At 56.0% G+C, this 15,544-nt stretch overlaps 1 protein-coding gene across 9 annotated transcripts in view; it reads left to right on the top strand.

The window, feature by feature from the left end:
• The window catches only part of DAB2IP (DAB2 interacting protein), a 188,226-nt gene that overhangs the window by 88,444 nt on the left and 84,238 nt on the right, over positions 1–15,544 (top strand). For 8 of the 9 annotated variants that reach the window (XM_058694278.1, XM_058694276.1, XM_058694281.1 and 5 more), the window contains exon 2: positions 498–601. In XM_058694278.1, coding sequence (XP_058550261.1) covers positions 498–601 — 104 coding nt within the window. The other variant, XM_058694286.1, reaches the window with a different exon arrangement.

The following is a 15,544-nucleotide window of genomic DNA, read 5'->3' as shown; positions in this document are numbered from 1 at the left end:
ACAGGTGTTTCATGAAAGTGGACTCGTACAACATTTTGGGTCTGGCTTTGGTAGCTCAGCATGTTTTCAAGGTTCGTCCACACTGCAGCGTGTGTGAGAACTTTTGTTCGTTTTTATGACGGAATAGCATTCCATCATATGGATGTACCACCCTGTATGTATGAACGGTCGTCCATTCATCTGTGGATGGACACTTGGGCTGTGTCTACCTCTTGGCTATTATGAATGACGCTGCTGCTGTGCACACTTGCATACAAGTCTGTGTATGTCCCTGTTTTCAACTCTTGGGGGTATATACCCAGGAGAAGAATTGCTGCATCGTGGGGTAATTCTGTCTTTCACTTTCTGGGGGAACAGCCAAACTGTTTTCCACAGTGGCTGTACTCTTTTAGGGGGACCAGTTGCCTGTCGTCCTGGGCAGGATGGGGAATGACAGGAGGGCCTGACCGAGTGGCCTCGATCGTCTGTCCTCACCCTCTCTCTCCCTCTGTTGACAGAGTCGCCCCAGGAAAGGCCGGGCTCCCGGCGCAGTCTGCCCGGCAGCCTCTCAGAGAAGAACCCCAGCATGGAGCCCTCGGCCACCACGCCGTTCCGGGTCACGGTAACTATCTCTGCGTCACCATCGCCACCTGGCCTGGGGTGCCACTCTGCGACCCCGCGGGCCCCCTTCCTGGAGCCTCACGGACCGGGAGAGCATCCAGCCTCCCTTGTTCTAGGTATCCGATCACTCAGCTGCTCCCCTCTCTGTGGCTCAGCCTGGGGGCCACACGGGGGTCCCGTCCTGTGAGGGAGGGGGCAGACGGAGGACAGACAGCCCCGCAGCCACGGGGCCCAGAGCAAGCTGGCCGGGGAAGCGAGAGTCTAGCGCGAGCGAGGCCAGATAAACACACCCTCACGTGGGCACATGCACACCACGCTTCCGCGACCCTTAAGATGCACGATTTTAATTTTCACGTTTTAATATCTCTCGCGTTGCAGTCTGTGGCGTGTCATAATTTAATCGCTGTGTTTTTTCTTTCTTGGAGACCCATAAAATAATGCTGCATCTTAAAACTGATGAGGCCCTAGAATTGACAAAGCACAGAATATATACTTCAGCTATTGATTTCTGTGGCCTCATTAGCATACACCTTTTTATGACTAACCCAAACAGCTTTACAGAGACAGAACGCGGTGACCCTTATCATCTGACTCTCTGGGTCCGGCTGTGTCCTCGCCGAGCACGCACGCTATTGTATGTTCCCGTGCGCCCCTCTGTCCAGTGCTCTGTCGGCCACTGGAGGCACAGAGAAGTACAGACAGGGAGAAAGCAGAACACGCCGTCTCTTCCCCTGGGAGCTCATGGTCTATAGAGGAGACGGGTGGATGTTTGATCGATACTCCATCCATTCCTTCATCCAGCAGTTTTTATGGCAAGCCAGCTGTGTGCCAGGCACCATTATTGGGACTGGGGCTGAGTGGGAGGAGGTGGCCAAGAGAGGACCTGGTAGACATTCTCATGCTCGAGCTACGTGCTGTGAAGAAAAGCAGGCTGCTGTGATAGAGGACAACAGGAGGGCTTCCTTGAGGTGGTGTGGTCGAGAGGTGATATTTGCGCTGAGGCCCAAGGGATGAGGCGCCAGCCCTATGGGGAGCAGGGGAAAGAGGGTTTTGGGTGGATGGAACAGAGAGGGCACGGGCCTGGCTGTCACCATGCAGTGTGATTTTGGGGCTCCAGATGAGCTAGGAGTAACTAGCTGTTCCCTATGCATTAGAAAGGGTATCCCCCTGGAGGCTGACTTTATGAGCTGGGTCTTAAAGGGTAAGCAGGCACAGTGAAAGAGGGAGTTCCAAGTAGGGGGAACAGCAGCTGCAAAGGCATAGAGGCGTACTAGAAACTGATGTGTTTGTGAAACGGCGAAATGCGTGGTGGGACTGGAGTTGAGGGGTATGGAGGACTGGGTAGGCAGCTGAGCAGCTGGGCTGAGTCTGGGGCCGATGGAGCTTCAAAAGCCAGGCTAAGCGGGGTGGGGCTTTCCATGGGGCAACTGATTCTCCCGCCTGTCTGTGTGTCATAAGAATGCTTGCAAAACAGATTCTTAGGTTCCCTCAAGATTTCAGTGCAGTGGGTCAGGGGCAGGACCTGGGTATCTGCATTTAAAAAGCTCCCCCAAGAGGTGGGTGTGAGCCTCAGGCTCTGAATTGGCCTTGGGCAGCAGGAGGAAAGGGAAGCCTATGTCGAGAGTGGATTCAGGGTCACTCCCCTGGGTGTGGTGGGGGCCCCTGGAAGACCATCTCTAGCCTGCAGGGAGGGCAAAGACGCTGACACCTGGGTGACCCTGACTCCAATCAGTCAACTGGAGCTGAGGCCAAGTCCTGCCTTCCCCCGGGCCCTAGGGGCCACAGCCTCTGGGGCTGAGCCTTTAGGGGCCTTAGGGAACAAAGACTAATAATAACGTAGCCACCTGCACTATGCTTCCGGTCCTACGTAGATGATCTTTTTTAATCCTCAAGACAGCCCTGAAGCTGAAACTTTGATCACCCCATTTCACAGATGAGAAAACTGAGGCTCAGAGAGGGGAAGTCACTCAGCTAAGCTCCAAGTGCCACTAAATGGTGGAGCCAAGGTTGAGACCAGCCTCTCTGACGTCAGGGCACAAGTGTGCACTCCCGGCCATGAGCAGGGGAGCCGTTGCCCCCATGCCCTCCCGGAACCTCCCAGTGTTTCTCCTTGCCTGTTCCCCTTCCTTTTGCTGCTCTGATAGAGGTATCATCACACCTTGAAGTTGCTGTCACTGCGGCTCTTTAACTGCCGGGTAGGTTTGGCGTCCTTCTTGTAGTGACGTCTTCGCCCCATTAACCGTGTGTGGGTCAGAGCCAGCCCCAGGCTTCTGGACCCCCAGGCACTGGGACTCAGTCCCGCCTGCACGAGCTGGGTCCGCAAGGTGGAAAGCGTGTTCACTTGTCACTTTACCCACTTCTCACAGCAACCTGGAGGGGAGGGACCATTAGTGTCTCCATTTCACAGATGAGGGAGCTGAGGCTGAGAGACATGAAATCATTTGCTCGGTGTCACACAGCTCCAGAATGATGGATGCCAGGACCGTTGGACATTCACGTTTTGTGTCCTTCCCTGGACACCTTGGCCCTTTTCTGTGTGGAGCAGTTCAGGGTGTGAGTGTCTATACTGGGCTGTGCTTGGAGCTCACGGGTGCTAGAGAGCTCAGAGATAGGGATCTGGGTTCAAATCCTGGCTCTTCCATGACCTGTGTGACCTCATTAGTCACTCAGCCTCTCTGAGCCTCCGGTCTGTATCAGTAACGTGTGGAATGTCCACCCTTCCTTGAAGGACTATGGTGGACCTTCGTGAGTCCTGGCACGTTGAGGCCCACGTCTGACCCAGGGTGGACACTCAATACAGAATATCCGCCATTATCCTTGGAATCGTATTTCCCTTTTTGGCTTTGGAACAGTAGAGATCTGGGGAGGGTCAGGGTGGAGAGCCAAGGACAGGGCATTTGGTGGGAGGGACCCGGGCTTGGGTGTTGGGGACGGACGCTTGTAGGACCAGAAGCACACCCTCTTCTCCTGCCCAGCTTGCACTTCCTCACGTGTGCTGCCATAGGCCGCATCCTCACGTGCTTGGCTGACTGCTGCTGTGTGTACCCTCCCCCCTCCCCCGCCAAGGGAACCCAGGCAACATGGTTTTGCCCCGGGGGAGGCAGGAGACACAGTACAGGATATACCTGAATAACTGGTGTCTTCGCTGCCGTTTGAAACTCGGGGGACAGGATGTCACCCCCTCTCACAGAAATGCCCTTGTGCAACCATGGAGTTTAATGGAGAATCAACATGTTGTGTTCGTTCGGATTCATTCTGTCTGCCTCCCCCATGAAGACTAAAGCCTGGGAGAGGCTGGACTTGTCCAAGGTCACCACTCAGCTGGGAGCACTTCTGGGTCCCGGCTGTTTGTATCCATACGTGGCCCCAACCTTTTGTGATTTGGCCTGGGACTGCAGCCACCCCACAGGGCATCAGGGGCTGGGCACAAGTCCCACCTCTGTTTCTTGGAGATCATGTGACCCTGGGGGACCCTCAGTTTACCCTTCTCTAAAATGAGGAGTATGGACTTTGTAAGGCAACATGTGGTTTGGGCATAAAGTGGGCACTTAAAGATTTCGATGCAGTAACGAAAAGAATGAGCTAAAAGTCAGCAGACTCAGGGCTGAGCCTCATATCAGCTTTGTGACCTGGGCAAGATACAGAACCTTTGCCCATCTGGTATGACTTCCTTCTATCTACAGGTGGAGTTGGGGGTGGGGAGTGGACCACTAGGACCCATGGTGCCAGCAGGCTGGGGTGTGCCCTGAGAGCTATGGAGGACCCTGGACTAGGGTAGGATGGAGAAGGGAGCTGGGAGCACATGACCACATGGGCCTTCTGCCCGTCTCTGGCCCTCAGCTCTCAGGCTCCACCGAGATGTCGAGGCCAAGATTCAAACCCAGATCTGTTTTCTCTGCATCAGTAGGGAATCCTGGAAGGAAGAGAGGGAAGGCAGGCAGCAAGCTGGGGCCCCGTATCTGCACACGCTGTCAGACGGGGTCTGGGGGCTCTGCCTGGGCCCATCTCCCTTCCCAAAGCCCAGGGATCCTTAGCACAGCAGCATGCCGCCCCTTCTCACCTGCCACTCCATGTTAGGAATTCATGGTTTGATTTGGGGGGAAGGTGATGGTGACTGTTACCTGTCTCCCCACGGGTCCCCTCAGCCCGCCACCTTCCCCAGACCCAACCTCCCCTTGGTGTAGGCTGGGTCCTTCCTGTCTGCCCCCCACCCCCTCCCATCGACCTTGAGGAGGGCTGGCAGGGCTGGGGTGTGGGAGGCGGCAGAGACTCTGGGAAACTTGACAGCCAATTGATTCCTCTTCGGGAAGTTGAAAGTGGAGAATCGTGTTTGAAGGTTTAGCTGAAATTAGGTCTCAGGGCTATTTTTTGCAAGATGGAGAAGGAGAAGTGTCAGGGAGGGGAAGGCCCAGGGGGGTGGCGGAAGCTGCAGATAAACTCAGTCGCGGGTTGATTGCAGATGCTTCTGGAAGGGGGTCTTAGTTCCTTTCAATCACCTACTTCTGCTGGATGCTCATTTGTGCGCACCCTGGGTGGTGGGATGGAGGTGCGGCCGGGGTGCTGTGGGAACGCAGAACATGGGGCAGTTACCATCGGCTGATAATGGTAGGGAAGAAATCCTGGAGGAGGATCTTTGGGGCTGAGCTTTGAGGGATGTGTAGGAGTTTGTCAGGAACAAAGGGAGAAGAGTATTCCAGTTGGGGGAGACGTACGTGAATTGGAATAAGCCAACGGCCCTGTGTGATTAGAGTGTTGGGTGAGTTGGAGACATAAAGGAGGGGGCACAGGAGAGGAAAGTGAGTGGGTGGAGGCTTTGGACTTGCCCCTGTGGGGCACAGGAGCCACAGGTGATGCTGGGTAGGAGTGGAGCCAGCAGATCTCTGGGATGCGGACTTCCAGCTCCACATGCCTCTCCCCACTCCTGCAGCTTTTCCCTGTGCCCTTTTCGTGACTCAGCTGTCTTTTCCCATCACACACATAGTGCCAGGCACGTGGACATAAACACACAGGCCTGTGAGGGGGACCCCTTCGACACCACCGTGGAAGGCCGTTGGAAGCGATCACGAACGCTTCCCTGTAAGGAAGGCCTGGAGGTCAGAGAGGGGAGGGTCCTTTCCCAAAGTCACACAGCCTATCTGGAACGGGGCCTGGAATCGAGCCCAGGTGTCCCTGTGTCCGTGCCCCCCTTCGGGGCTGCTCACGCCTTGCTGCTTCCAGCCCTCTCTTCCCTGCAGTTGAGTCCTTCTGCCCACCTCCATCAGGTTTCCTAGGAAGAGAGGCTTAAGGAAATGGGCATTTGTGGGTCTGAAGGTCCCCAGAGGCCTCCGATGGCTCCTGCCCACTCGTCACACACTGCCACCTCCTGGTCTGCCTCTCTTCCTCCATTCGTGCCCCTTCTCAGCTGGGGCGACTCTAGTGAGGCATCGGGGTGGTGGACGGAAAAGCTGGTCAGGCTCACAGACCAGATGAGCCACCTCTGTCACTGCACAGGTGGTGAAACTAAGGCCCAGAGAGGGGAGGCTTGCCTGGAATACTTGTCGGGGCTCCCTCCGCCACCCCAGGCTGCTTTGGGCCCATCTGTGTCTGTGGCCCCCAAACCGGTGTGGGGATGTCAGCCGTGCGGCCATGGTTGGGTGTGACTGAGCAGTAGGGCTGGGCCCTGGATCAGGGTTCCACAGATGGGTGCCCCGGGCCCCTCCTGGCAATACCCTGCTCAGTGGAGGCCTGTGAGCTGGAGTCTCCCGGCCCGGTGGGTGGCAAGTGTTCTGCGGATGAGAGGGTGGTGGAGAGAGGCTAATTGTTATTAAACTGTTCAAACCCAAAAGGAAAATTACTATCATTTTGGTCTGTGTCCACCTTCTGCAGGGAGAAGCTCCTTTCCTGCAGCGGGAATCGAGGAGACAGGAATGTTATCACAGGGCCACCCGGGGGCGAGAGCTGGCCAGGGCAGCCAGGGTGGACCAGGATGCTCTTTGGGGCAGAGATATGGGGCGAGGGGCTATTTGGAGCCTCCTGAACCTGAGGTCAGGCCGGCGAGTGACGGTGGGCTGTGGTATTTGGTGCTGTTGGAGAGCTGCCTGCCTCATTAATAAATGATGGTATCATCGCGGGTCTCTGAGCCTCTCTTTCCCCATCTGTAGACGGGCACAGGAGCCCCTCACTCACAGAGTGGCTGTGAGGACCCAGTGTCTGGCCTTCAGCCAACGTTCATCCTCTGTTCCCTCTTCTGGTGGGTGGGGCTCACTCCTTCCAGACACCTTCCCCCAGAGTCCCAGGTAATCAGACAGACCCCCTCCCTTCTGTACCCATTATCTGAGGCCCCAGAGCAACATTGCCTTTGGTGGAGCTTCTAGGGCTCAGCCCCGGCACCAGGAGGTGGAGGTGGGCAAAGTGATACCCAAGGGACCAGAGACAAAGTTCCCAGGTGGTGAGTACAGATGGAGGGAGCTGGAGATGTCTGCGCAGGGCCGTTTCCTGCCAGTTGGGGGCAGCAGAGGGCAGCGAGTGGACGCCTGGGCAGCCGCTCCCAGAGGAGAATGGAAGTCCCTGGGGTTAGTGTGACCGCCCCAGGGCCACAGGGGCCCGGCTGAGCTAAACGAGCTCACCACTGGGTGGAGGAAACAACTCAAATCGAGGAGCACCTCTGGGCAGCTGGGTCTGGCCCTGGTGGCTGAGCTGACTGGGCCCGGGTTGGCCAGAGACCTGGGGGACCCCTGAGAGAGGGCCCAAATTAGAGACACTGGAATGGGGCAAGGCCTGGGGCCAAGGCCGCTTTCCAGCAGGAGAGGCACAGGCTGAGGCCGACCAGCCTGAGGGCCGCCAGGCAGCATCGGGGCACTGCCGCCATTGTCAGGCTGGCTAACAGACACTCTCGTGGTCATCCTTTGATGGCTTGCAGGTGTCTTGGTCCACCCCCACCAGTACTTCGAAAGGGAGCAAGGCAGGTGTTCTGGCAGAGGTGGGGTGGTTGTCAGAACTGGGGCCGAAAGTCCTGCCGACGTGGGTTCAGATCCCAGCTCTGCCAGCCCCTTGCTGTTGGAACGGTGTTGAAGTTCTTGCAGAGCCTGGCCCACAGCACCAGCCCAGCCTCTGCCAACCAGTCGTGTTCTCTCCATTTTATAGATGAGAATGCTGAGGCCCAGAGAGGGAAGGCGAATTGTCCCAGGTCACACAGCCAACTGCGGACAGAGCTGGCATCTGAACCTGGGCTTCCCCATTTCCCTGCTTCATCCTGCCTCATCCCTACCTCCAGCTGGCCTGGTCCCCAAGGGTCAAAAGGTGTCTGTTCAGGACAGAAAGGAATGGCTCCCCTCGTCTCACCCCACCCTGTGGCCTCTGCAGGCCCTCTTCTGGGTGGGGGGCAGGGCTCAGATGCCTTCACTTCCCCACCCCCTCATGGGAAAACAAAGCAATTGTCTCTGTCACATCAAGTGGCATTTGGGTTGGATTATAGACATAATTATATCTGAGTCTTCAGGTGGGAATTGTTTCTAAAGCCAGGAGGCCCTCTTTGGAGGTGGCTGCAATGACATCTGTTTCCGATACAAGGCCTTGCATTGGGATGAGTTACTTTTCCTCTGGAATTGCTTAAAGAATGCCTAAAATAAGCCACGGTTGTTACTGCTCTGCTCCAGCACCTTAGATGGCTTCCAGGGGGTGGGATCCAGCTCCCCAGCTGCCACCCCCCAGGCCTGTCCCAGCCTCAGTGCCTTCCTTCGTACAGGCTGGTCCCGTCCACAGGCCCTCTCCATTTCCCTGCCTTGAGAGCTCCTTCCCTCCTCCACACTCCCTCACTCCAGCAGGCATCTCCTCCCCTAGGCTTCAGAGCTCAGTCACAGTCAGACTGTGACTTAACCATCTACCAGACGGTGACTTTCTCAAGGGCAGCGACTGTTTCTGATTTATCTGAACCCTGGGCATTGAGATGGGGCCTCATGTGTGGTGGGCCCCTGGATGGGCTTGTGCAGTGAAGGTATGTGAGAGAGAATGGATTGGGTGAGTGAGTGCAGGGTGGGGAGGGGGATGAGTAGGGAGCAGAAGTCCCTTCTGAGAGCCCCGCTTGATGTCTCTGGGGCCAGGTGGACACCCATCTTGGGAGGAGAGGTCAGGAGGTCAGGACAAGTCACTCGGACCACCACAGAGCCCTGGCAAGGACACCAGCCCTTGTTGTGAAACTGACCTTGACTCCACTCCATGGGTTCCCATGATCCCTCAGGGGCAGAACTCCCAGGTAAGCCAGGCCTGCAGATGGTAAATCACCCAGGAGGAGAAATAGCCTATAAAATCCTCTCCCCAAATGGTGCATTTTGTATCCTGTAGTGAAAAGGGCTTTAAAAAGCATTGCTCACTCAGGTGGATTTATGAGGGTTCCACCTGCCTCTCACCTCTCCCTCCCACTAATGTTTCTCGTCCCTGGGGCTGTGGCACCCTGGGGTCTTGATGCTTTTTGGTGGCTCTTGGTCCAGGGAGAAAAAGGGTAGCACCTCTTCCCTGCCTTGCTGATGCAGGGTGACTCCAGACCACCTAGGTACCTGGGGGGGGGGGCAGGGAGGGGCAGGAGGAGAAAACAACTTCCTGGAAGCCCCCTGTGGCCCAGCACAGAGCTGGAGTCCCCACCGTTCACACCCTTCCTTCCTGAAAGCTGTGGTCTCCAGAAGATTCCTCCCATTTGTTGTTACCTGCAAATGGGTCACCAGGGAGGGGAAAGATGGCATGCCTACACTGGAAAGGATTTAGACCTCAGCCAGACCAATCCCCTCATTGTAGAGAAAGGGAAAGTGAGTCACAGAGAGGCTAAGGTACTTGCTTAGAGCCTCGCCGTGCAATAATGGAATTATGGAAGAGCTTGGGCTCTGGCACAGGCTATCTGGACTGACCCCAGCTTGGCCGCTTCCTGGCTGTGTGGCTCTGTGAAAGTTGCTTGATCTCGCTGGGCCTCCATTCTGTCATCTGCACGTTGGGTTGTGAGAACGAAACCAGGAAAGTCACATGAAGCTCTAATACGGCGCCTGAAGCTTGGGGCTGAATAAGTACATCTGGCTTACTCTTATTAGCACGGTGGAACGGTCCTCATTCTTATTAATAGCCAAGCTGGGTTTTTGGACTCAGCTTTCTTGACTCCGAACACGGTTTTCTTGCCATTGTGCCAGGTGGCCTCTGGTAGGGGTGTTCACTCATGCAGGGTGTACAGAGCACAGGACAGGGAATAAGCTCTGAAGTTAGTGAGTCACCCCGGGAAGACTGGCCTGGTGCTGGGACTTCAGGCAGGGCCTGGAGGGGGGAGGGGGGAGAAAGGAAGGGGGAGATCCTGCTGCAGGGGTGAGGCTCCCCGACGGAGCCAGCTTCCCTGCAGCCACGCAGCCCTCGGTGCTGGACTCCCCAGCCCGGGGTCAGGGCTGGTCAAGGGCTTAAGCAGCTGATGGAGTGTTTGTGGCTGTCCAGACCTCTGGGACGGGCTGCTTGTGCTAAGGCAAGTGTCGGCTAGCCAGAGGATTTATGGGGCAGTGAGTCACTCCCTGGCTGCTCTGGGTTATCACCTCCCTCCCTGAGATCTCGGAAACGTGTGTGTCATTTCATCAGTGTTCACTGATGCCACTCAGTCCTGGGCCCTGGCACGTATCAGGAGGGCATCTCGGATGTCCCCGTTACCCCCTCCTACTACCTGCACACGCTCATCCTCTTCCCAACTGGGTGCCCCCTTCCTCCTTCCTCCCAGGCTTCCTTAGGGGCCCCCTCGATCCGGGTGTGGTCTGCACTGTTGGGGGAGGGGTCATGCCCCACGTTATCAGCCTGGGCTCAGGTGGCGGGGTGTAACTGGGAGGTCAGAGAGACCTGTGCTCACTCCATGGACCTCTGAGGCAGCCAGGCTTCGGGCTGTCATACCTCTGCACCATTGCCCGTGCCAGGATTCTGCCCGGAATGCTCATCTGCGGTTTCCCTGCCCCAGATAAGCTCAGCAAGACCACCCATTGCCTCGCTTTCAGTGTTTCTACTACGCTCTCAAAAGCTGTCTCCTCCGGCAAACCCACCCAGACTGACCACAAGGGAATCCCTTTAAAAACCTCCCAGAGCACGGGGAGTGCCTGGGGGGCTCAGTCGATTAAGCGTCGACTCTTAATTTTGGCTCCGGTCATGATCTCACGGTTCGTTAGATCGAGCCTTGCATCGGGCTCTGTGCTGACAGCGCTGAGCCCGCCTGGGGTGTGCTCTCTCCCTCTCTCTCTCTCTCTCTCTCTCTCTGCCCTCCTCAGTTTGCACACGCCCCTGTGTGTATGTGTGTACGCATGGGTGTTTTCTCTTTCTCTCTCTCTCTCTCAACATAAACATTAAAAAAAAAACAAAAAACTTCCCAGAGCATATTCTCAGCCTTTCTCCTTTTTCCTTCATATCGTTAATATTTGTTAATTAGTTCAGGAAGTATTGAGGAATACTTGCCATGTGTCCTGCACTGGGGAGCCAGGCCAGCATGGTCCCCACAGTCCTGTGAGGGAGGCAGGCATGAAATCAATACATGTATAATTACAACGGTGATAAGTCTGCAGGGGGACCTGGCCTACTCGGAGGGCATTTTGTCGGCACCTCAGGACAGACTGTGAGGAGAGACAAAAAGGTGTGCAGGATCCACTGGGCAAAGGGGTCTCCATTCTAGGCAGTGGGAACAGCCTATGCCAAGGCCCTGTGGCAGGAGGGGCTGGCGATTCTGAAAGTCCCATTGAAGCCACTGGGGTTGGAGCCCAGGGGATGGATTATGAAGCGCTTTAAGGGCCTTGCCAAGGGGCTAGGCTTTTATCCCCAAAGCTCTGGGAGCTGCGGAAAGGGGTGGAGCTGGTCAGTGCAGGATATGATCTGCTTTTACAAGGACCCCTCTGGATGCCCTTGGAGAATGGACAGGGGAAGGGAGGCAAGACCGGAGATAGCAAAGCAGCGAGGAGGCTCCTGGAGGTGTCTAGGAAGGGCCAGGTTCACCTCTCCAGCTGCACTGTGGAATCCTTGAGGGCAGAAATCCCATCCCTTCCAGGACTCAGCACATGGGGAGGCTCAGAGAATACACCCTGAATGAGCTGTTGACCAGCAGACTTCCCCACCAAAGGAGATTTGGGTTCTACAGTTTTCTTTGATAAACTCCTGCTCTCTCTTTCCTTCTGGCTAATGGCCGGGCTGGCCCTTGGTGGTCAAAGTCCAAGCCATAAAAGCGAAGATGATAGTAACTGACATTTCCTGAGTGCCGGGAAAAGGGCTAAATTCTTTACATGTGTGATCTCACTGACTCGTCACAACAACCTGGAGGTGACGACTGTTGTCCTTGTTCTACAGAAACGGAAATGGACTCGGATGGTTAGGTCACTGGCCTAGGGCCCGTAGTCATTAAGTGGTAGAACCCTTTGCTGCCATGCCTCTTGGGGGCGGGGGATAAAAAGTATTTGCCTTTTTCCCAGGGATTCCTAGAGAGTGAGGTAACCCTAGGACCTAGGTGGAGTTTTAGGTGTGATGATGGCAGGAGGAGAAATGTTTGGGGCAGGGATCTCCAGCTCTGGACAGGGGGTGGGGCCCTGAGGCCACATGACTCGGAGAAACCACATGTTCAGGGAGCTGTGAAGGCAAAGTTTCAGGGTGTGAGAGAAGCAAATAGAGATTCTGGTGCAAAGTGAGGTCCTGCCCACAGATCATGGGGATTATGGTGGCAGCAGCATTTTCTCCCCTTTGACCCAAGACCTGGGCTCCTAGCTTTTTGTGGTTGTGAATATGGGTCCATATGAGCTGGTATGTTTGGTCATTCTGTATGTGCCTGGTGACAGCTGAGTATGTATGTATATTTGTGAGTTTGTTCCGGTGTATTTGTATCTCCATTTGCATGATTCATGACCGTATGGGTGTATTTCTCTGTGTGCTGGTGAGTGTGCACGTTTGTTTATGTGTGTGTATCTGTGTGTGGTAGTGATGAGGGGACTTGTATGTTTATGCGTGCATTTCATTGTGGGCACGCACCCCCCCGCCCCACCATGTGTCTTTGAATGCATGCATGTCTTTGAATTTGTGTGCATTTCTGGCTGTGTGTGTTTCTCCATAGAAACGTGTTTAAGTGTGGGTTTTTTGGCAATATTTTAATGCAAGAGTGACCCTTCTGTGCCAAAACCCAGCCCCCTGCTGGCTCTCATGGCTCTTGAATAGGTTCTTGTTCTGCGGCCCGAGTAGTCTGGCTGCCTTCTCTGGGTAAGCTGGGGTGTGGAGGTCTTACCTTCAAAGCAGCACTGGCAGGCGACTACAGAGGGTAATGTGGGCATAGGGTGGCCCGTGAGTAGGTGACTACCAGGAAGGCATCAGCTTCATCCCGGCTTAAAATGCCTGTCCTCTTACGGCTGTCACAATGTCGGACGTGCCACCATGAGTGAGTCATTCCCCAACTGGGACCCTCTTTGATGGTACATACTTCCCAGGGGAGGAAGCCTGGGAAGCCTGGCAGCTTGCTGAGGGCAGAGCCCCAGGAACAGGGAAGAGGAACGGTGTGTCTGAAGGACTGAGGAAAAGCCAGAGAAGCCTCTGGTCCTGTTAGTGCCAGGCCTGGGGGAGCCCAGCTGTGGAAGGCACAGCTGCTCTGGCTTTAGCTGTTTAGAATCACCAGATATCAGCACTGGAATGGAGCCTGGTGATCACCCAACCCAGCCCTTATAATACAGAAGGGAAGACTGAGGTCTGGAGAGAGGAGATGGGGGAGCCTGAGAGGTTCTCAAAGGGTGGGGTGCAGGCGTGGCAAAGAGCACTGGGTGAGGAGATAGGACACCTAGGCTCTGCCGTGGTTCTGCTACTGCCTTGCTCAGTGTTTCTGGGAAGTCCTCCTGCCCTCCTGCCTTCTACCATGTGGGCATTGCCCTGGCTGCCTGATCTGGCCCCTCCTCGCGACTCTAGAAGCAGGACGTCTTCCCGGAGCCTAAGGCGTCGAGGCTGCCTGCCAGCCAGTAATGCCCAGCAGATCTCCTCTCCTAGGGTCGAGAGAGGTGGAACTATCTAGATGGGGTCTTCCGCTCCCTTTCCTGTGTCTTTCGGTGTGATTTTGGCATCCGTGCAAAGCTGCAGAAGGATACTGAGAGACACGCCTGTTTAAGCGGCTTCCTTCCCTGAAGGCTCTCTGTGTGGGTGCAGGCCTTGGAGACGGCCACTGGAGGAGGAGCGGGGCCTGGGCCGAGGGAGAGCCCGCCGGGTTCTGCCTCCATCCTGAGCGCTGTCTCAGTGGGAGTCAAAGGCAGGTCAGGCCCACCACCGGTCTGTCTGTTAGAAGGGGAAAGGCCCTGAAGACAGGACCGAGGATGCAGGACCAAACAGATGATGGAGCCAGGAGAAGGGACTCCCGCTCGACAAGAGTGCCCGCTGTGTGCCAGACACGGTGCCCGGCGCTTCACACTCAGGGTCCAAGATGGCTCAGAGGACCAGTGGTGGCCTGCCACCTCTGGGTGCCCAAGTGGTGGTGCTGGAGTGCAAACCCGGGGTCCCCTAGGTACTGCCCAGGGGACTCGTGTGTGAGGCATGTGTGAGGCTGGGCCTGGGCAAGGTGTCCCCTCCCTGAGCCACCAGTCCTCACCCATGACACTGCTGTGCTCAGGGAGAGAGTGCAGTTCCTTTCTCTCCTCTGGTCTGGCCTGTGGCCCCCGGAGCCTGGGGCTGAGCTGTTTGGCGAGGACGTGCGGGCACATATGTCGAGGGCCCCCATATGTATAGACACCCCCAGCCGCCTAATAGCTCTGCTACTCTTAGCGAGGGGCTTAGCTTCTCTGGGCTTCTGTTTCCCCACCTGAAAACCCAAAACATTCTGAGTTCTGAGGCATCCTCCCCGCATTCCTGATAACAGGCCCATCCCCCCAGGCCTCCCTCCTGGGACTTGGGGGGTGTTCAAAGAGTGCCAGGGGCAGGGACGCTGCAGGACAGGAGCTCCATAACTGGTCATCTCTCCTCATCGGCCCCGCTCGGAATTGACTGAAGTGGGTGAATGAACACATCACGTGTCTGGAATTCCTTGGGGCCCTTGAGAGAGTTTCTCAGAACATCCTGAGGAAGGGATGAGGAGGGCTGGGGCCAGATGTCAGGATGGTGGCACAATGGCTGGATGGGGATGGGGGAGCTGCTGAGAAGCATGTGGAAAAACAGCTACAGGCTGTGTTAGTAGAGGCCGAACACCCCATCTGGGGAGGCAGTGGGTTCCGTCCCCACAGGGCTCACTGGCTGCTCGCCGAGCTTTAGACATCGGTCCCTGGTCTGGGGACCGAGCGGCCCTGCCTGCCCCCGGCTCGCCCACTTTGCACATTGAGAGGCTCTGTGAGGTTGCTTTAGAAAACGTGCTTATTTTAAAGCCTTCAACCCGGAGGACGTTCTGTGGCTCCGGGACCATTTTGCAAGCCTGTTCATTCATTCACTAGGCATGACACCAGCCTGTCCCTGCTGCGAGATAGCCTTCAGGCTCCTGGGAGAGCCCGGGGCAGACTCCCGCCTGTGGCGGTCATGTACCTTCTCAGGGCAAAACTTGGTGGCTGGAATACAGCCACATCAGCAATGATAATAATAAAGCCGGCAACTCCCATGTTCAGTGGCTTATTATTTACTATATTACTGGTGATATCTTGCCTCTGGATCCTTCCCACAACCCTCTAAAGTAGGTATCATTAGCCTGTTTTACAGATAGGGACACTGAGGCTTGGAGTGGAGCAGGCCAGTAATTTGCCCACAACTTGTCTGAATTAAGATACGAACACAAGTGATGCTGGCCCACGGGTGTGATCAGCAGGGTGGCCTCCTGGGGAGGGTTGGGATAGATAGAGTCAGGCCCTGGAATGTCCACAGCTTTCTCTCTCCTCACTGCACCCCTTCACCCATTTCACACACTGATGCTGGGCCTTGCCTGCCATCTTCTGGCCAGGGGGGCTGTGGAGTTGGTCCTGAGCCCTCGTTTGCCTGCCCC

Source organism: Neofelis nebulosa, chromosome 12 (genome assembly GCF_028018385.1).
Source record: "Neofelis nebulosa isolate mNeoNeb1 chromosome 12, mNeoNeb1.pri, whole genome shotgun sequence".
In the NCBI taxonomy this organism is placed as follows: Eukaryota; Metazoa; Chordata; class Mammalia; order Carnivora; family Felidae; genus Neofelis; species Neofelis nebulosa.
Note: the sequence above shows the minus strand (reverse complement) of the source record. Positions and strands in the feature narration are given on the sequence as shown.